The following is a 23335-nucleotide window of genomic DNA, read 5'->3' on the forward strand; positions in this document are numbered from 1 at the left end:
TCTTGAGTTAAGGATCAAAGAATGGCCCAAATTCTGCTAATTCAAACATGTGGTTTGTCCTTTGGTACTTTAAAAATTACCAGCCGAAGATCAAAAAGAATTTCATTGAGATTAAAACAATATTGCTTTTATATTCAATAAATCTGAACGAAATTCTTTACACCTCAGGGTGAAAGCACAAAAAGGTAGACCACATTTTGGAAATAACAGGAATAGGTAAATAACATGAGAGACGACTTAAAAGTGGTCTTTGATTTCTGATATTCAATGCATGGCAAAGAAAGTAAAGTATGAGGCTGTACATCTTTTTTGTATCTAAAAAATAGACAAAAATTTAAGATATTAACACAATAAATTCAAATTTGAGTTTGCAATATCCATAGATAAAGATAGATTGCGCATAAGACGACATTTTTCATCTTGAAAGATATAAATGTACACTGTACAGAGATGTTTTAAAGATATTCCTATTATATAGATTAACTAGGTCGGTTGTGAACATTGGCTGTTTTTATGTCATTGAGTACTTTTGGTGTACATGAGTTCTGTAGAGAGAAATTTAAGTTAGTTTAGTCCTTCTCATGTCCTTCTTCAGTTCTCGTAAATATGATATATTGCTCAGTGAAATATTGTTGTTAAAATAGTTCCATTCCCGGAGTTTTTTTTTACACTCTATTATGAAATTCATTAAAACACCAAACCACCCCGCTTATCATTGAAGTACACTTTGACCCCTAGAAGTATGAGTTCGCGGAATGTACAATTCTTGGTGATTTTGCGTACATAAGCTATCTATGTTTATTTATTTATCTATGGCAATATCTTTTTCAATTTTGAAGATAAAAAATGGTCGATCACATTTTGAAAACCTCAAGATTATGAAATAATGCCGCATGGATCGAAGACGATATAAAAGTCGCCACTGAATTCCCATGTTAATTGGGACACCCTGTACCATATACTTCTTTGTACCGAAAAGTTATTTCCAGCATTTTAAATTCTGTCAATTTCATAGACCCTGTCCCTGGGACAATATGAGATTTAAAAAAAAAATACCAACACGCAGCACAAATTGTTCAATTAAACTTACCAAAAAAATATGAATGTTTTTTTGGTCTTTTAAAAAAGGGTCAGCACAAGCACTTTTAAAAAAGGGTCAGCACAAGCACTTTTAAAAAAGGGTCAGCACAAGCACTTTTAAAAAAGGGTCAGCACAAGCACTTTTAAAAAAGGGTCAGCGCAAGCACTTTTAAAAAAGGGTCAGCGCAAGCACTTTTAAAAAAGGGTCAGCGCAAGCACTTTTAAAAAAGGGTCAGCACAAGCACTTTTAAAAATCCACAATCACCGAGGGAGGACGATTTTAAAATGTTTTCAAAGCATACCGTTATGGGTGTCTATTGTCTAAAGTTGAGTTGTTGTTGTTTTTTTAATTGTAAAAGTTGGTTGATTTATGTCCAAAAAATTATTATTTTGGAGGACTCTGGCAAATATTTCTAATGCACTATTTATTTTAAGATTGTGAGTCATGACGTGAACAGATCTATATTAAAAGATTTCAGTGGAATTCATTTTCTTGAAAAATTACCCCCCCCCCCCCACAGATATATTTAGGTCTAGACTGTTTTCATTGATTTTCCTTTGTTCGGGAGTTTGCAAAATGCAGTTATTAAATTACACCCATATTAAATGAAATGTCCAAGTTTGGTAAAATATATAAAAAGTATATTTAAAATTCATGGCAATAATCATTACCACGAAATCTGAAAACTTTCAAACTGAAAGAACCTTTAGATATTTTTTTCTGTTTATACTTTAATAACAACATAATTGCTTGTTCAATGTTTAATGTTCATTATTCATATCAAACAATTCAATTTTCATTAAAGAGACTGAACTCGTAATATCAAGTTATCCTCTTTATCTTAAATATCTTTAAAATCCCGTGAATCCCTGTAAAACGCAGTAAACTCAACATACATAGCTGATGCGCTACGTGTGTAACTTGACATTATTGAATATTTTACATTTAAAACGGTTTCCAAAAATGTTAAAGAAAATATTAATTTTCTGTCAATTCTAGGAAGAGAATAGTAATATTTCTAAAAGTCAACACAGCTTGAAAACAAAGTTTTCAACAATTAAGCGCGTTTTTGTAGATTTGCCATCTTTGCATGGAAAAAAAAAAAAAATACGATATTTTTTGGTTCTTTTTTGAATAGATATTATTCTTATCAGGGTTAAAATACGAATAATGTAAGGAGAGCAAATGTTTTGGATAATTACTTTATCAGTTAAAAGCAAACATAGAAAGAATTCATCAAATGTCGTATTCTTCACTTTCTTACAATGGAATGTTGCACATATTTAGTTTTTTAATTAAGTGATTACAAGGAGCTCTTTAAAGCTGTTCGCGCATATTCATGGCTATTCATTTATTTTCGTAAATACTGAGATTTACTAAAATAGTATAAAACCCATTGAAAAATTGTTAAGACGACATTTGATAAATTCTTTCGATGTATGGCTCATTTAGGGTTTAACTGTAGTTAATTGATAACTTACTTACTTGTCTTTTAAAAGAATACATGATAATAAACACTCAAGGTTGAGGAATTAAAAAAATAATATTTTCTGGAGAAAAAATTTACTTTCCCCAGGCCCCAGTCCCCACAACAACAAAAGTTTCAGTAAATAATAAGGTCGTTAAAAAAAGGTGTTTTGATCAGATTTAATCATTTTTTATGATTGCTAAATATTTTCTTTTCCTGAATAATGAATATCATTAACACATGAAATATCATTTTGAACTGGTACCTTGCAGTATTTACATAAGCTTTGTATTAACATCCTAATGCATTTATTATTCCAATATTGTTTAAAAGAGCGAATACCCCTCCCCCCCTTTTAATTATTTGCTACACCACTGCACGTTTTGAAAAGTCTTAAATTTTTATAAAATCTTATTCTTAAAAAAAGAGTTTAATGGTTCTTTTTGTCAAAAAAAGTTTTGTAAAAATTTGAATCAAATAAATAATGACACTGTTGAATGTTCACTTGTAGCGTGCAAAGTGAAACTACAGAGCCAAGTGGTAACCCACTGTGATCTTGCCATGTTGCATTTTATGCATAAATTTTGGCACTAAAAGTCCCATGGAAAAAAGTCCTTGACATAAAAAACTTTTTCTCTGGTTCAAGTATGATTTTATACAATAGAGTCCCCGGAAATAAGTCCTCTTATAGTGGAAAATGCGTGGGAACAAAAGATGTTTACAACTATGGAAAAAAGGGACTTGATATTATAAACACCCCTGGCTATATTCAGATGCATAGAAGAAAAGGTTTTTTAAGACTTGACCTCATTTTCTTATGACTAAGGACTTTTTTCTTCAGGACTTTAATCCCTGTGATCTTATTTCCTGAGACAGCCTCCATATTATATTAAGAAAATAAGTCCCAGGAATCTAAAATTCAGGACTTTTTTCCATTGACATTTTGTCTGAGGACTTTCCCAAAGTTTTTATTTCACGAATTTTTCATAAAAACATTTTTTCCTGTGACTTTCTTACAAAGTTTCGGGTAGCCAGACTGCTAGACGGGCTGGTACGAGTAAACACGACACTATTCGGCTTTTGTATCCATATGTACAATGTATATCCATTTGGCTGGATTATTATTTATGGCTTGAATAGATTTAACATTTTATCCAACTTGAACATTTTTTACAATACACAGACAATTTCTATAATCTATAATTTTACATATTAACTATATCACAATATTTAACTATTAAATCTTTAACAACTGTGCACGCTAGTTTAAAAAGATAATTAGCAGGAAAGAGCTCTAATAATCTTAAAATAACGACAAAGAAACGAACACTTATTGTAAGGTACTAATGCAAGGAAAGTTAATTGCGTTCGCGTATACTCTGCGTACATATTGAAACCAGTTCTCTCTGTGCGGAATGTGTAAACAAGAATAGATGCATCAGTGTTACTCTAGTATCCAAGGAGGTTAAAAGCATTTAAATTTGATAATTTTGAAAATTCACATAATAGTTTCCTATGACCAGAATATTTCATAGATTATTTTTGTGAAAATTGATTCCATGTCAGGCTTTGATATCCTTCTTGTGTTTACTTTTCCGCCAAAAGACAGTACACTGCAGTACAAAAAATGCGTAAAACTCTGAAATAACTTTCCTTGGGTTATTGGATGTACAAAATTATCGTCACACTAACAAACAGTTTACAAGTAAGTTTTTATTATAATACTAATTGACATAAATGACAAAAATATAGATTATCAGGTTGTTAACTATTGAAAATTTGTTCGATAAAACATGTATTAGTTGGTGTTTTAAAAAGGGAAATAGAAAAAAATGACCTTTTTTGTAAATTCGATTTCGATTTGAAGAATGCAATTTTTCAACTCCATTTTTGATTTGAATAGGGCAATTTTAATAAAAGTGAAAAGTGTATAATCATCAAAAAGATCAGTGGTTTTAAAACACCCCACAGTACCCCTTGATTAGATACAAATAAAACCTGACAGTTGGGCATTAGCCACTCGTCTCTAGTATGGACAACTTTAAAAAATTGAATTTGTTTTTGAAACGAATGCAATTATTCGAGGAACCCATCTATTTTTGACCAATTTTTAGCCCAAATTATTGATAAAATATTTGTACCAGCATGAACTTAGTTAAATATTTGAGAAAGAAACTAAAGTGATTAACCAGATAGGAAGACGACTTTATAGCAATACTGAAGTGTATTTGATGTTGTTTCAAAGCAAATAGTTTTACTAGACACTTTTTAAATCATAAATTAAGTGAAAAAGTCCTTTTTACACTTTGATTTTTAATTTATTATTTGATGTATCCCCATGATTTAAAGTCAAGACTTGAGTCTAAAAGTCGTCTTCCTATTCCAGAGTTTTCTGGTTCTTACTGTAGATTATTAAAAAATAAACATTTCATAATTTCTGAAGTAAAATTAAAATTTCTTAAAGTCCTGAAAGAATATTTTGTATATTCTCTAGATATTACTGTTCATTTCATAATTGAACAATTTACAATTTCTCAATTTCTTGGTTTTTTAATTTTTAACCTTTTGACAAATAAGCTTAAATGTGACTGTTGTCAGAATTAAAATCAATTTATAAAGTGGCATGTCCGATGCTTAAAGGGACAGACCAGCTATGTAAGGTAGTTAAACTGAGTATGCAGTGTTGTGGACAAATTCTTTAGGATTCATTTGAGACATATAAAACGTTTCCACGATGTATAATTTGAGCGCAAAGTCAACATTCAAAATCATGAATTTGGGTGAATTCGTTTTCAGAAACGACAAAGAAAAATAAGGTAAAAATTCTCTAGTAAACTAATTAGATGGTTAGGAACAAATTTCTCAAAAGAAATTTGTCAATAAATCGAAGTTAGAATTAATTATTTCCTTTTTCATCATTATATTGAATTCTTATTTTCTAAGAATTTGTTCGCAGATTTCTTCGAATTCTTCAAATGTCGTCCTTTTAATAAAAATTCCAGAAAATCTGCAGAAAATCTTTGGATTAAAGAGAGATTATAGAAACTAATAATGATAAGAGTTAATTTTTATTTTCTCAACCTCTTCCTAAACAACTAATTAGTTTACTGTAGAATTTTGTTTACATCTACCCAAAAGTACGATTTTGAACGTTGACTCTGCGCTCAAACTCAGGATTTACAGATCCTGATGTCTTTAATGAATCCTAAAGAATTTGTCTACAACACTGTTTATATAGTTCAACTACATTTTATAGCCTTTAAAGTCCCTTTAAAGTAAACTACAAGGATTACGTTATCTTAAATTAATGATTTTAAATTGCGGTCTTTCTTTAAAGGGTACTTGCAAATTTTTGCAGCAGATGCAAGGAAGAAAATGTTTAATAATCATAATACTATTTAAAGGGACTGTTGACTAATTTCAAGTAATATTCTGTGCAAACAAGACCATGTCAGATTTACAATAGGACCCATTAAACCTTTGCAGACAGAACAAGGATGATGGAAATCTAAATTTAACTTAGTAAAAAATTTAGTGAAAAAAACGTTTTAACAGTTGAATGCAAAAATATGTTTTTCTTCAATTTATCTCTAATCTATTATGAAAGTAATGTAATATGAATTTTTTTTATTACAGACTCTATTTTCATTTTGCTTTTTGAAAATTCGTTCTCCATGTTGTAGCTTTAAAGGTTTTCACAATTAAAATAATTGTTATAGCGTCCCTTCTCAAGAACTAAACCTAGAAGTCCAGCATGTATGCTTGAAATTCTTAAAATACAAAATGTTAAGAATTCCCGAGAGCTTAGATTACTATGGCGCGAACTAACAGCTCTATTTCGCCCCGCGTTCAAGTAATCATTTTTCTAAATTGATTAAATTTGCAGATGTTTCATATTTTTCAATTATCATTCATCATACACCAATTTAAAAAACTTGAAGGCCAGAGCCTAAATCTCGAAGCTGTCAATCACGTGACATAAGCTGTCGTCAGAGTTGGTATTTAGATTGGATTTTAAAGCTGGGTTTAAGGAAATGCCCGAGCCGAAGCTTTTATAGGGTTTCCATTTTTTCCGGAAAAAAATTTCTATTTTGGAAATGGAATGATCCGGAAATTTGTTGCGTAAACCGGAATTCCGGGATAATTCCGGATCAAATGGAAACTGGAATGCTTACGTTTCACGTAATGTAAACCGGAAATTTCCAGTTTCCATTTCGTAAACCAGAAATTTTAACACAATGCTAAATATAGAAAGCAATTTTATTGTTAAAACATTAAAAGTTAAAACTTTAGTTGACATATATTAAATACGCATTTAGTTCTATAATTATATATTTTACTTCAGATCATCAGGACTATTTTACAGTTCAATTTTCACTTTCCCCACAATATTTTTTGACAAATCATCGGATAGGCTTAGCCCCCCCCCCTCCCCCTCCGTATTTGAGAGTTTATAAAAACTAGGCTTTAATTTGTGAATTAAAAAAAGTTAAACATTTTTTCTTGTACAAATTTTTAATCCAGTTTTGAACCTTCCTTGGGCCATGTGAGTTGCCTCACAAATTTTGGACTCGGTCGCTCAGCTGTTTTGACGTTTATTGGATACAAACGGACAAACAAACAGACGAGCAAAGTATATAAATAGAGTGAGAACCAGAAAACTTTGGAATAGGAGGACGACATTTAGACTTAAATTATGACTTTAAATAGTTCAATGAACATGAGACACGGCGATTACGTAATGCATATCCTATATACTGTATACAGACTAATTTAAAAGTGATTTTATTAGTAACTATTTAATGTTTTTGCTTTGTAACAACATCAATTAGACTCAAGGATTGCTTTATATGTGTCGTCTTCCTTTCCACAGTTTTCTGTAGATGAAATTATTTTGAGACATGGCAGTCAGGATTTATATTTCCTGATAGTTCACAGTAGTATTACTTTAACTACAGCTAAACCAGGCGCACATTCTATTATTATTTAGATAGTATTACTTACTGGTTTTATCTTTTACATTACAGTTTAAGATGACTTTAACGTTTTCCGGAACTTCTTCCCGGAAAATTATGGAACGATTTTTCCATAAACCAAAATTTTCCGGAACAATATTCCGTAACGTTCCGTAATTCCGGAACAACGTTCCGGACATTTCCTGTTTACGGGAAAAAATCCTTTCGGAATTCCGGAACCGTTTCCATAATGGAAATGGAAAAATGTTCCGGATCATTTCCGTACTTAAACCGTAACTCGGAATTCCAATGGAAACCCTACTTTTAAATGGCGGGCTTAGATTTGTTTCCTGCCATGATTAAAATTTCGTCGTGTGGTTTAAATATGATATGTCTTGCACGAAATACAAATTTAAGTTGAAGGAGTTTTTGCGGAATTTACATTTTTTACTCGCTTTTATCTAGATTTCAAGGGAGTCCTCTGTCATCCTCGATCTCTTAAAGGGTTAAAGTTCCGGTTGTGAATATGGCCTTTACTGCTTGGAAGGCCACTTGAAATTATGCTTATAGGCATCCCTTTAAGATAGAAAAACGGCAATATCTTTATTATTGTTGTCTGATAAAGGTTTATAAGGGTATCGATGCGAATCAGACATGCCACGCTAAAAACAAATATTGAGATTCTCAGGGTTCTTTGATCAATTGGTGAGCTTTTTATAAGTTTAGATGGTGTGCTTTAGGTTATATTTATTGGAATATGTATTGGAATAACATTACGCCAAGGATATAACACGGCTTTTAAATATATCCAGAGTTCAAAGTCAATCCATGTTCAGGAGATATCTTTGCAAGGTATTTTTATAAAGTATAAAGTTTTTAAACATTTTAATATTTTAATTAGTTGTTTAGCAACAGGTAGATAAATCATGGGAAGTAAGTGACCTTATTCAGATACTAAATTCTGTAATGTCACATTGCTCACAAACAATTTCTGTAGATTTTCTGGAATTTTTATTGGAAAGACGACATTTAATGAATTTGAAGAAATCTGCTAAAAAATTCATAAAGAATAAGAAATTCAATTTAATGATGAAAAAGAAAGGATTGATTCTACATTGATTTATTGACAAATTTATATTGAGAAATAAGTTCCTAAACATCTAAATAGTTCACTGTAGAATTTTTTGTCGTAGTTATCTAATAATTTTTAAAAAGTCGATTTTCAAGACGTTACCACCCAAACAAATTGAATGATAAAGTAAATTATCGATGGTGATTGCTAATAATCTTACTTCTTTGTATTTTATTTGTTTCGTCTGTAAGGAGAAAATTGTTAAAAACGAATCATACCGAAGAACGAAGCGTTCATCTCCATACAAATTCGGAAAGTTGAAACATTCAACTCGGATTGTAAAAAAATCAATCCAATTCCAAACAAATCATTCAGATATAATCATGGATAATTTTCGACGTATTGGTATAATTTCATAATATTTATTATTTTTATGATTATAGGTTGTAATAAATTATCAATGATTATAGGTTGTAATGATTTGTTTGAAATTAAATAATTTTTTTACGATCCAAGCCGTATGTGGCAACTTACTGAATTTTTGTGGACAATACGTTCTTCAATATGAGTCGTTTTTAACAGATTTCTCCTAATTGACGCAACAGATAGAAAAAATTTTTCCTTATTGTTAAAAGATAGAATATAAGATTAGTTATAGCAATCAACATCGATAAGTTTATGCTGGAAGCCTATACCCATATTCATTTTTCGCGAACACTCCCTTTAATGTTAATATTATATTCTAGCTTAATCATGATTGACTGAGTAATAAATTGTCAATGTATAAAGTCAATGTTAATTTAAATGTTAACATTAATGTTTATATTATATCCTAGCTTGATCATCACTGGCTGATAAATAAATTGTTAATGAATAAAGTCAATGTTAATGTAAATGTTAACATTAATGTTTATATTACATTCTAGCTTGCATGATCATCACTGACTGATTAATAAATTGTTAATGTATAAAGTCAATGTTAATGTAAATGTTAACATTAATGTAATGAATTGTTTAAAGTAATAACCATTACCATTACCATTGACTTTAACATTAACATTAACATTAACATTAACATTAACATTAATATTAACCATTAACATTAACATTATCATTAACATCAACATTGACATTTCACCTTTTACAAACTTTCAGATATATATTAGATATATATTGTTAGTTGTTATATTGAAATACAATGTTAACATTAGCATTTCAAATTTAAGGTGCATATATTTTTAATAGTGCAGTATATATTGTTAACATTAACAATAACATTAACATTAACTTTATACATTTTAAAAACATTTAACTTGTTTAGATATATATTTTTTATTGTTATATAGATATACAATGTTAGCATTAACAATAACATTAACATTAACATTAACATTTCATATTTAAGGTGTATTCAATGTTAACATTAACATTAACTTTAACATTTTAAATTTAAGGTGTATATATTTTTACATTGTACAGTAAATAATGTTAACATTAACATTGACTTTACACATTTTACAATCATTTAAGGTGGTTAGTGTACATATATAAAATGTTAACATTATTATGTTAAACTTAACAACAAATAAATTTATAAATCATACAATATATACCTAAATGTCTATTTATATGTTAATTCCAATTAACATTAACATTTGTATGTTAATATTAACATTAATTAAATTATCTATAGGTCTCATAAAGAGCCTCTAATTTATAATAATCCCACCATTTTGTTTTTCAACTAGTAACTTGTAAAGTTAATCATTCTTGATTGTTTTCAGAAAAAAATAATAGAATTTCAAAACTGTATTATGTTTTTATTAAACTTAGTAATATCTTCGATCTAAAAAAATAAGAAGTCCAAAATGAACAGAAAAACTATCGATACAACACGTAAGTTTTTGGGTCGTTTTTTGCATATAATTTCAGGCTGCCAAGGCTAAAATTTGACTAAGTGTAATAAAAAATAATATTTAGAACATCTACACAATTTAAAATACATTTGTTTTTTTACACACTAAATTTTGACCCTGAAAGAAAATATAAACAAAAAACGTCTCAAAATATCCCTCAATGAGGAGCATGAAGAAATATGTGTAAAGTCTATTATCCTAAGTATAAATTACCTCCGAATTCTGTTCTCTGAACCTCTCTTACTTCTCTTTTTACCTTATAGAAGCTGTACCAGATCTTCAGTTATCCTTGTGCCTAAGATTTGATGTTGAGGAATATCTTGCTACCACCACAGGAATTAACTATATTTTAAATTTCTTTATACTAAAAGAGTATCCTGAATAGAACCTTGAAGTGTGGGCTATGATCACAGAAGACAATCTTCTTATTCAATTTTTTAATTCAAGACAGTGAACTATTAAAGAAATATCGAAAAGTACAAACGCTCATCAATTTGTTTGCAAACATTTAGTACAACCTGAATTAGAAATCTTCAACTGTCAAAAAAAACAAAATATCATTCCATTTAATAGTTAGTAAATACCTGTAAAACCATAATCGATGGTATTAAATTTCCATACCTTTAAGTTTTTACAAAATTTTCAGATTAGGCTTGGATTTCTGGGCCTTTCAAACACTTGTTATTTTTTTTAGACTGACTATTTTTAAATTTTTGCCTCTTATGTTTGATTCTTATTTGTTCCAAAAACATTGTCTACATATTTTCTTTAGTATACATAAGCTTTCATCTTTTGTGTGCATCCCTATAACTCTAAAAATTGAGAGTTTTTACTAAAATGTTGTGTAGAATAGGCTAAGAGTTTAGTAAAGGTAAATCAGTAAATTGTTTTTATTGATGAAACGAAATGTAAAATTATGAAAATTTGAATATTTTTGACTTTTACTTAAAATGAATTGTAACGAGATAAAAAAGATTTTATGAAATGATGCATCCTTAGTGTTTGATTACCCTAATTCAATGTGTTTTTTCAAGATGCTCTGTTAATCTAAAAATTACTTATGTATAATTATGTATAATGCTAACATTTTTATTTTTCAAGATAACCATTCAAACTGCTCAGAAGTACAAGAGGTATGTTATTCATGATACCAAGATTAAACTTATTGTGTGTATCTTTTACTTTTAAACCATTTCAGTTTTTCCATTATGCTTTACCAATCTTCTTTCAAAATATTTATATATCTTAAGGATTGCAGAAGTCATTGCGGAATTTAATCCTCTTACTAAATTAGTATATAATATATTTATTGTAAATATGGTTTTTTAATATCTGGTGTAATTAGCACTACAGAAAATAATGCATTGACTAAATTAAATGAACAATTTTTAGAGCAAATCTTGTGAATTGGATGAGGATTCAAAATCAGCATTGCTAGAACAGTTTCTAGCACAATCAGGAAGTATATTTAGGATCTCTGATCTTATTTCACGATTTGAGGCAGTTTTCACAAACAGTTCTGATTGGATATCACAGCTTCAGAATACATCTCTAGACCTTTCATTTAGGTAGGTTTTTACCTATTCCAGCTCAGTTAGCCGGTCCGTGCAAATTACAGGATAACTATTCTAGATGGACCTTGCCAAAGGCCATGGCTCTTCAGAGCTGAGATTTTAAAAGCTTAAACCAGAGTAAAACTCGGCTTATTGAAAGACTTGAGCATAGGTAAACCCCAAGTCAGGAGAGAGAGGGAACCCAGGATGCTATGAGCCTCTGCTATGTAGACTCGAGCCTCTCAGATTTGCTAGACAGACTAAGCATATGTTATGCAGAAATGAGCATGCTCAATACATCAAAATGATAGTGGCATGAGAGGTTTCTTAAAGATGAGAAGTATCTACCATAAAAAGTTCCTTATTATGACTAATAAAATGGTATATAAAACTTAAATATTTAGAGAAAAAAATTTAATTAAATTTTTTACATAGTGGCATGAGAGGTTTCTTAAAGATGAGAAGTATCTACCAATTATCATAAAAAGTTCCTTATTATGACTAATAAAATGGTATATAAAACTTAAAGATGAGAAGTATCTACCAATTATCATAAAAAGTTCCTTATTATGACTAATAAAATGGTATATAAAACTTAAATATTTAGAGAAAAAAAATTTAATTAAATTTAATTTCATCTTTTATAGTTTTGGATTAAGCAATACCTTTTTTGCAGTTCATATTAAATCTAGAAAATTTGTATCATTTATTTTTCCAAAAAAAGGTATTGTTTAAATCAAAGATTACAAGCAAACAAACTTAATTTACTCCAGCTAAGACTGGGTTTTATTCGGGTATATTGTTAAGGAGCTTAACATAGTGTTTACAATCTTTTCTCTGTTTCAAATGTCATAATTTACATCTTAATATATTTCTTCATGAAATCTTGTTGTTATGCAATTCCATCCTGGGTTTGTGAAATCAGTGCCTGAGGCATGTGAAAGTTACATAGACCATACGTAAGAATTGGAAATAATTATTTTCAAACCACCCTTGCAAATCTATGTATTTAAAATGTATGTAAAGTTTAATAAAGATTGCTTGAACTATTTATGATAAATAAAATCCTTTCACCTGATTATGAATTTTATTCCAATACAGTCATTCCTTCAATCCTCATAATATATAGATAGATTGGTATATTTTGACTGATGATAAAAATTTGTTTTAAATGACAGGCCCTACACAACTACATATTTGAAAATAATAAATTCATTACAAAAACTATAACAAAGGAAAGATAGTTGGCTAAGAGAAAACAAGAATAAAAGGATGGAGGGTATCAGTGGAGGGAAAAAGGAGAAAAGTTAGACATTTTGCAGATATTATTGGAGTTATTTGTATATCGCATAAAAAGCGTGAAGAAAAGCAAAGAAAATTAAATATAATTAAAACTTAGTTACATGAAAGATGGTTTGGTTTAAGGCAATAACATTCTTTATACTGTTCTAAGAAAGTTGTCCTCAGTGTACCTTCAAATATATTAAGAGATGCTATTTCTTTGATGTTAATAAAGCCAAGGAAACATGGCTGAGGGAAAATTTTTGACATGTTAATTTACAACTTTTCTATCATATAAGATCTTATACGGTTTAAATCCATTAATGGTGAAAACATGGTTTCAATTGAAGCAGGAAATCTATCATTATAAGCTTTCAATATCTCAGCATGGGTTTTACCCAGATTTAAGCTTTTAAAATCTCAGCTCAGAAAAATCAAACTTATCATTCTAATTATTTTTTAAGGCTAAAAATGTATCCATATGTTGACAACTATACATTGCTTTGTCACACATGGAATCAAGATTTATCACAGTTTTCAAGACTGAGAATAAATCCTACCAAGAGTATTGGTTAAGTATTTTTCCTTCATTTTAATTTAGAAAGAAATCCTGAAACCTGAATAAAATTTAATTGATATTTTGTCTAGATGATGTTTACTTGTATGTTCACAAGAAAGGACAGTTCCTTACTGATTTGAGAAATGGACTGTTAACCCTCACATCAATTGACCACATAGTAGATACTGAGATAAGCATTAAAGTCAAAAAACAATTCTCAACACCAATCACTCAATGTATGGATGAACTTTACAGTTTTGACAAATGTGTTGAAAACTCTTTAACTGTAAACATGCAGAAAAAATGCAAACCTCTCTTGTGGTATCAACCTCATCAATTGTGTAATTCTTCAAGAAAAACAAGAGAAGCATTGAAACTGTTTCAAGCTAGTGCAGATAACTGTCTACAACACTGCACCCAGGTTAAAGTGGACATCAGGCTAAACCCTGTCAACTGGCTTCATGTCCTTATCATACCAAAGCATACAGAAATGACATATACTCCAGGATATGTTATCAATATTCCTTTAACTATAGTTTTCTATGAAATGCAAGAAAGTTACACCTTAGTTTCCTTCATTGCTGAATTTGGAGGCTGGGTTGGACTTATACTTGGAATCTCACTTCTTGGAAGTGTTGAATTTTTATCAAGCAAACTATTTAAGGGAGATCATAAATCATGCTTGATAAGATTTATTGCAATCCTGAAATTAGCATGTATCGTAGGAGTCTTATTTGTCCTTTTTAAAAGTGGTCAGAAGTACATCAATAAAGATACATCCACGGATATCAACCTTAAGACTGATCTCCCTAAAATCAGTGTTTCAATGTGTTTTGTTGAAAATTTGTATTCTGAAGATATCCTCAACTCAACCTACTCCTACATTGGTAATTTGTCAGGGTTTTGGAGCAATCTAACTAAGATTAGTGATAGCATTGAACAGATTAATATAACATATGAGAATGGAAAACTTGCAACTGCTTATGATTCAAAATCAAACCAAAGTTCTGAAATTATGATATATTCCATCAATACACCACAGTTTGAAACCTTTGTTGAGACTTGTCATACACTGGATCTGAAACCCTGGAACAATATTAAGTTTGTTGACGTCATAGCAAAGAAAGAACTGAGGGTGTTTGTTCATCTAACCGGTCAACTTCTTAGACCAGGAAGACAGGGTTTCAGTTTCATTAATACGGATACTGTTGACTTGTACAGGTAAAATGACAGCTCTTAACTCTTTCCAGCTAGTTGCATTCCTACAGCCTACTAGAGCAGAGCTCTGGTCAGAACGCTCTCTGCACTTTTAACAGTGGACGCTGAGAAAGGTGTCTACACATAGGAGGGAGGGAAGGCCAAGGGGCCCTGAACCCCATGCTCAATAAGCTAACCTCTTTTCTAACTACAGTGCCCACAGCTGGGGTACTAAGTCAAGAAACAGGATTAACAAACAGCTAATACAGCTAATATGGTTAATACTAATCCGGTTTTGTATCCACTCCAATTATTTAGTGATTGGAGCCTTTTCTGGAAGGGCCCGGTCCCTGCTCTACAGCTAACAAAAAGGGACAACTCCACATTCTGCATGCAGTGGTGCCCTTTAAATGCAATACTACCTCAGGAATTCTGCTGGACAGGGAAACAGTAAGACATGTAAGCAAATGGAGTGTTTTTAAACAAAACATTCCTGATATGTCACTCCTACAAACCCTTATCCACATCTCCACTCTACTCTACCTACCATCTAACCTTCTCACAAGCAGTGAAATAAGACTCAAGGACATTTCTCTGTGGGACATCTATTCATTGAAAGGGTGATCGTGCACTGTCTTATAATGGTGCAAGGACAGCTACTAATAAGCATTCTTTCAAAAGCAGCCCCATAAAGGGACAAGCAAAGGGAAACAAGAAAAAGAGAAAGGAGGAAAAAGATGAACATTTGAATTTATAAACTATGCCTTGTGCCATTTTATTATTTTTTTAATTATAAAAATAAATTTTAAAAAACACCTTTTTCAGCCGGGGGTGGGTCCCTAGAACCCCCCTGACAGTTTTTGATATAACTCAAAAAGTATACTGACTGAATGCCTTATTTCACCTTAACCAGACTACATCTATATTTAGACCTACTTCCAGTCAATAGATACATTTTAGAGCTCTTTGAAAAGTCTCAAACAAAAGGGAATCAGAGTGCACAATTTTTGCAAAGAAATTTTGCATAGATTTTTGCACAGGTGCCATTAAAGAAAATTTGCACATTTTCAGTGTTTCTTGAATACACATTTAGTTTTTGAAAATTTAGCAAAGATTTTGAGTTATTGAGATATTTGAGTTTAACATGTCAAGTGGTTATAATATACATAATTAATAATAATGTAATTTATAATATTCAATAATATGTACAATTTTTGTGTTTGCACATTTTTGCTTAATAACTTGCAATAAATATTTAAAATTTTGCAAATTTGCAAATTTTTTTTAGCAGTTTTTTAAAGAAGTGCCCAAGGGTTACCCAACAAGTGTATTAAATGTTATAGATTTGTATCACAATTCACAATAAGGAAATAGAGGGAGCCCCCAAGACTATTTTGGGTAAAGGAGATGTCAGCCTGAATAGGGTTTATAAAAACTGCAGTGTTTGTTGGATAGTTTCAATCTAATGTTCTATTTGAAATAATAGTAATTGAATAATAAGAATATAAAAATACTAAATCAGATAATTTCTTTTTAGGGAAATTAGGGAAAACTTTGGATCAGTGTTTACTCCATGGTATCTTTGTCAACTGGAGGTGTTAACAGAACAGCTTATATTTGATGATGGATACAATGACCATAACACCTATGATGACTGTATCTTGAAGGAAGTAGCAAAGAAGTATCCAGATTCATACATAATGGATATTTCAAAACTAGCAGAAAGCAAGTTTCACCAAAATGGCATGAACTTTTCAGTTTATAGCAAATTGTCGGCTCAGTTTAAATATGAAATTCAACATAGTGTTTGCAATGTTCCAAACTTAAAGCTGGAGCCTAATTACATTCTTAAGGACCAGGGGCGGATCCAGCTTTATAAAAAGGGGGGTCAAAGTCTGAATAATATAGGGTATTGTACCGAGCGAAACATAGTTAGCGAGGGGGGGGGGGGGGGGNATATTACTCTATAAAAATTATATTTCCATTTCCATTGGCATTACATAATTTCTAATTACAATTTTACATATTGTTTAAGCTTAAGATATTAACTGCAAAAGGTTCAGGGTGTTTTTTCATGTGACTAATTAAGTTACAAGTTACCCCAAAGGATGCGACTTCAAGATTGTAGAGTTTAAATCTGTTCTTAACTTTTATTCTTTGTGGTTAACCCTGTAGGTTTAAATATAGCGATGGGCAATTGTTAGATTCTTTTTACAGAAACTTTTAATACTTTTCGACTTTTAAAGATTTGCGGGTTCAGCGGTTTGAAATTGTCTTCTGTAGACGTTTAATTATCAAACATGCAAATTTGTTATCCTAGGTGAAAACATAAGGCAAAAACTAACTAAAAATGATCGTTTAAAAAAACCAAAAACTATAATTTTTGCCTTATATTTTCTTCGAGGGTAACAGATTTGCATGTTTGGTAAACTTATATAGAATAAAGTTTTAAAATGTTGGAACCTTCTCATATTGTCGTAATTCCTTTTAAAAGTCTAAAAACATTAAAAGTTCCTGTCAAATGAATCTGGATATTGCCCATCCCTATTAAAATTTTAAAAAATAAATTATTTATATGTAAACTACTAAACATGAGGATTAAAAGTAAAGTTTGCAAAGTTGTATGAAGATATAAGATCTAATCTTCCAGAATAAAGAAAGCCTGTCAACTCTAATTAAATTTTTTGGGTATTTTTGTCTATAAAAGCTTTAACACTTTAGTGGGTTTTACGGTTTCTAAGATGTCTCTATGAATGTTCATTAGGGCCAGATCATTAAATCTGTCATCGTTCATGCTAGCTTTTTGTTAAAGCATATTAAAGTATCTGCTGGCGAAAAAAAGTTACAATAAACTTTTCCAGAAAAGGGGGGGGGGGGGTCAAAAGATACTCTGACACCCCTTTTTTCAAACGGGGGGGTCGTCAACCACTTGACCCCCCCCCCTGGATCCGCGCCTGTTAAGGACTTGTCTAAAAAAAGTAGATTTAGCAGAGGGAAAACAAAACCATTTTCATTCAAGCTTGAATTTTCACCCTCAACAGTTACAAAAGAGGTAAAGATAATATGAATAGGCTAGGCATTTTTTCCCTGTTTTACATTTTGGTCATGTCTAAATTTAACTATAACTTTAAATTACCAACTTTAAACCAACTAAGACCCAAAGAGCTCACTCGAAAATATGCATAATATCAAGCTACCATGACATTTTTATTCCCAAATTCTGTTTTTTAACCAATTATAAATATTCCTAAACTAGGTTTATGTTTCTCAAAGTATTATTTCTCTGATTGGGGAAGTTGGTGGTTGGACAGGTTTATTACTAGGTTACAGGTAAACGTTTTTATTTCATATAAATGTTTTAAACTAATTGAACTTTGTGTTTAGCATTCTGGGATTAGGATTTATGGTCAAAACTAAATTTATTCCAAAAAAGAGAAAGCTTGGGTTTAAGATCTATGTTTACCTAATTATTGGAATATCTAGTGCTATGCTCTACCAGCTCATTTTCTCAACAATAAAACTGCAGAATAACCTTACTGGAAGTACAATAGAATACAAGAAATCAGAACATAATCTCAATATTTCAATATCCATCTGCAACTCTTTGAAAACATGGCCTACGTCTGTTACAACAGAACTTAACAGATCTGGCTCAATATCTTATAAAGATAAACAGACAAACCAATGGCTACGGTATCAAGATACTGACATTTCAGATGTTTTTACTTGGCAGGAAGATATACAATCATATTACACGTGTAAATCAACCAGCTTTAAAGGAGAGGAATTAAAGATTATTCATAATCTTGATCCATATTTGGGCGATGCAATATTTGTACATGATATTAACTTTATCACTGGTGGTACATCTTTGCAACTGAAGAGAACTATGTTAACTGAGAACAAAATTCTTCTATTGAAAGCTCAAGCATTTCAGAGCATTGAAGAAGAAAATGTTTGCTCTAACTCTATAGATTTTGGTTCATGTAGAGATGATTATATAGCTTATGAATTCAACAAAACCCATGGATGCCTCTTCATTAACATGAAGTAATTCAATAAGTTTTAAAATAGTTCATATAGATCAATAGGAAATATAATTAAAAATGGTCTTATGGGTTTTCATGCTTATTCAAAAAAAAAAATTCCCTTTTAACAGGAGATGACAGATTTATTTTGCCTGCAATCCATAAGTTTGTAGAATGTGTAGATTTTTTACTTGTGTTTAAAAGTCTTAATATCAGGAATTCTGGAGAAAAGTACAAAGAATGTGAACTTCCAGAAAAGTTCCCTGCTCCATCTGTATCAAATGGAGGAGAAGAAAATAGAAATGTGGGAACAAATGGAGGACAAGAAAACAGCGATGAATTTCTACCATTTTGGGAACCAACGATGGAACCATCAGGAAAAAGTGGTGATTTGACGTTTAAAGAAACAGTATTTACTGTTAAATTTGTTTTCTTCTGAGATTACCAATGACAGTCAAGCTCATTGAAAAGAATAAATTTGATTTAAATTTGAAACTATGATATATTGATAGATAGATAAATTTATATTTTTTCAGGGGAAAATCAAAAGCATAAAAAATGTTAGTGTTTACTCTTTGTATTATTCCTTTCATATTATTTACATTAGATAAAAAACACTACAATTTTCCCATAGAAGATTGGTACAGGGCTGTAGACATATATGAAGATTCTATAACTGAGATTGTGGCCAAGTTTAAGCTTGGTCTGAGTAAATGTCTTGTTCCTTGTAAAACAGGCATATTCAACGTAGATCAGTTCTATTATCAAAAAATGGTAAGAAAAAATCTTCATGCAATTATGGTAATAAAATATTTTATTTCAGTTTAAGTAAATCAGAAATTAGTTAAACAAAAAAGCCCATTGTAATATTCATGTTATTTTAGGAAAGGTTTCGTGATCATGATAGGTATCTGATAATCAAGAAACCACGAAATGTAGAATTTGTTAAGAGTCAATACATCTACACAATCTGGGAGTTTGCTGCAGAGTTTGGAGGCTGGATTGGAATACTCTTTGGATATTGTGCTTTAGATATATTTCAGCTTTTCACTAAAAGTGTTGTTCTTCTTCTGAGGAAATACTAGAAATAGAGAAGAATGGACATTTTACTTCTAAGTATTAATAAATTTTATTCATTATCTCTTAATAATAATTTTGTTTGAAAAGTATTTAAAAGCCAAAAAGATATTACATTGGATTAAAAATGTTGATGGGATGAAGTTATACTCCTGACTTATCTCTGTCTGATGTAAATATGTACCCCTTTTATTATACCCATCTTTCTCTTTATATTTGGTGCCATAGTTGTAGTAGTAACAACCAAAGGCAAATCTACCGTCAGCTTCAAAGAAGATATATATTTAAAAGTTATATATTTATTTCAATTCAATATATTATTTCACAAAAACAATATTAAAATCATATAAATGTTACTTAGAACTAGAGTCTTCACCAAAGGCTAACTTTTGCTCACATTTTGCAATTCATTTGGAAATTTTATAAATTTGCACTTCAGAAAGTTTACAAATTATATTAACTACTATTTGGCTATGTGTTTAATAATTTGCATATCTTAGACATTCATGCATATTAGGGTAATCTTAAAATCAAATATTATGAAGGATTCAAACTATGTATTTTATTAAAAAGATTAGATTAAAACTTAAATTGCCTCATTAAAGTCAACTTACTCAACTTAGGACTTTTGAACTAAAATACAAGAACATTTCCGTGGTTTTACTAAGTTCCCCAATAAAACAGTACTGATATTTCACTAATTTCAATTATAAATGCAGATATTTTACTAGCTAACCATTTTTTCTGTGTTCTTTCTACAATTTCCTTTCTACTTTCAGTTTTTTGACGTCCGTGTTAAAGAAATGCAAAATTGAATATTGAATTTTTGTTTAAACTTTAACAATTTTATTTTCAGAGCAGAGGGTCGAGTAAATATAATTACTTGCTTATGTACTTTTTCTCGCAGAGAAATTCACCAACAATTTTAAGCAATCAAAGCATGATCAAAACTGATTTACCTTAACCCTTAACAGGCTAGAGCGCTTTTGGTCCATCTATTTCTTTTGACCTTTATTACCTTGACATTTTTTACATTGAAAAAAATAGTAATTTAAAAGAATATTTGTAATATTTATATGCTATTGAAAGGATGGACTGTTTTTATTTCCCTAAAATACAAACTAATTGTTTTGTCAACAATGTAAAGAAAATAAAAAATGAAACAGTTGTTTACAATTAGGAGCGTTCTTGAAAAAGAGCATTTTTTTAATTGGTCATTTTCTTAACAAAAGTAGGTTGTTTAAAATTTTGGACAACCGTTAACGACTGTTAAATACTGATAATGACGACTAGGGGTTCCAGCTGTAGTTTCGCTACACCTAATTAAGCGTATAATTACGCTTAACACTTTCTTTCACTTATGGAGGAGCATTACGTGAAATTATGTGGCATATTTAAAAGTACATATTAATTCTCAGAAATGAATGTAGCGGGAAAATATGTGTAAGGATATGTGCGATACAACCATGTCCAATCTGATTTAAATTTAAATACTTTCAAATTGAATTAATATTTGCAAGGGCGTATACAGAAATAAATGTAGGGGGGGGGCAAGATTTGCGCGAAGCGCAAAAAAATTTTTTGCCCCCCCCTAGGAGCTCCTAGGGGGGGGCAAAATTCGAACTGTAAATTCATAACACTTGGCTTCTTGGATATCAGGCATAAGTATAAGATACTTAAAAGGCACACATACAGTCCAAATAATTACCTTCTAAGCATTGTTTCTAAAAAATCGACATTTTATTATACTTTTATAGGTATATTTAGTATTTAAACTAGAGATAGTAAAAGACATTTTTGAAAATAAAAACTTAACTTAAACTTAAATTCTATGAGATGAAAAGAAGTACAAAGGTCCAGAAAATAATTATGACTTGTGAAAGTTTCTGTTGTGAAAAAAAGTAGGAGTACAATTGCTGCAATCTAAGAATGAATGATAACTCAAGGCTTATAAATAACAGTATTTGATTCATGATAATTATTAATCAGCAATTCACAGATACCAGTCACAACGGCAACTTTTAACAGACTCACATCACTACTAAACAAGACTAGCATATAATGTAAAGTGTGTGAGCTGTACAAATGTATGCAGACTGTGTGTTCTCTGAACCCAACTAAACTCTGTGTACTCTGTGAACTTAAAAGTTAAAATTAGGTTAGGTTGGTTAGCTAGGTTAACTTGGTTACAGCATGAGCACTGCACTGTAATTATATATATTTTAAAATTTTGATTTTTTATAATAATCATGAAAAGCAAACTTATTTTTTTTGTGTTCTTCACTCTTCAGTTAAGATTTGAAAAGTGTGAAAGGCTTGCAGAATTCTAGGGGGGGGCTACGCCCCCCCCCTTTACAAGTCTAGGGGGGGGCACTGCCCCCCCCCCTGTATACGCCCTTGAATATTTGTTTATGGCAATGGACCAAACCTCTGTAGACATAAAAAAAGTAGATGTTAGTTTCACATTTTGTTGAAAACATATTTCGGTCTGGGTTGACCCTTGTCAGTTTTAACGTTATAATAACCATCAAAATCGATGTTAAAAACCACAAGAAAATAAACAAACAAAAAAGATTATTTAAAAAAAAATTTTAATGGGCTGTCAAATGGACTGACGACTCATCATTACAATAACAAATTCAATCAAATCAGATTTCTAGGTATGTCCTACTTCCAAATTCAAGATGACTGAAATAAGTATTTTTGGCAAGGTAATTTTCACACTCAAACCATTTTGCTTTAACTTATTTAGTACAATATAATTACACATACCTTTTACTTCTTCAATTCAATTCATTTAAATTCAATTCAATTTGTCAATTTTGTGGTTTACATTTTTTGTAAAAATGCACAATTTGCTTGCTATGATTTTTACTTATCATCTGCTGGAATCACCTACTCAAGGACTGTGACCTGTCTTTTGAAAAGTATCTTAAATCAATAGTGTAACTGCTGTAACCACCTCTTTTTAAAAATATTAGACTTCAGTAAATAGATTGACTCTTAGGGTTTAAGGAATACAGCTTTAACTTAGCTTTTCTGTAATTTCTGCATTACTCTGAGACGGTACCTCAATTTACCCACATTCTTTAAAACATAAGAATTTTAAATTTGAAAATACTATACAAATTCATTTTCTATATTATAA

At 30.5% G+C, this 23335-nt stretch overlaps 2 protein-coding genes across 2 annotated transcripts; both read left to right on the top strand.

Annotated features, from left to right (window-relative positions):
• Positions 1 to 8248: 8248 nt before the first annotated feature.
• LOC111698246 (uncharacterized) lies at positions 8249 to 17406 on the top strand. Its single transcript, XM_023468534.1, has 7 exons — positions 8249 to 8356; positions 10756 to 11625; positions 11885 to 12060; positions 13791 to 13897; positions 13975 to 15106; positions 16620 to 16991; positions 17403 to 17406. Exons 2-7 carry the CDS (start codon positions 11563 to 11565, stop codon positions 17404 to 17406), a joined length of 1854 nt encoding a protein of 617 aa, XP_023324302.1. The 5' UTR covers positions 8249 to 8356; positions 10756 to 11562.
• A 558-nt stretch (positions 17407 to 17964) lies between these two features.
• LOC111698247 (uncharacterized) lies at positions 17965 to 19549 on the top strand. Its single transcript, XM_023468536.1, has 4 exons — positions 17965 to 18134; positions 18339 to 18412; positions 18467 to 19132; positions 19327 to 19549. The coding sequence occupies exons 3-4, from the start codon at positions 18486 to 18488 to the stop codon at positions 19547 to 19549; spliced, it is 870 nt and encodes a 289-aa protein (XP_023324304.1). The 5' UTR covers positions 17965 to 18134; positions 18339 to 18412; positions 18467 to 18485.
• Positions 19550 to 23335: the final 3786 nt, after the last annotated feature.

The sequence above is a fragment of the Eurytemora carolleeae genome, unplaced genomic scaffold (assembly GCF_000591075.1).
Source record: "Eurytemora carolleeae unplaced genomic scaffold, Eaff_2.0 scaffold248, whole genome shotgun sequence".
In the NCBI taxonomy this organism is placed as follows: Eukaryota; Metazoa; Arthropoda; class Copepoda; order Calanoida; family Temoridae; genus Eurytemora; species Eurytemora carolleeae.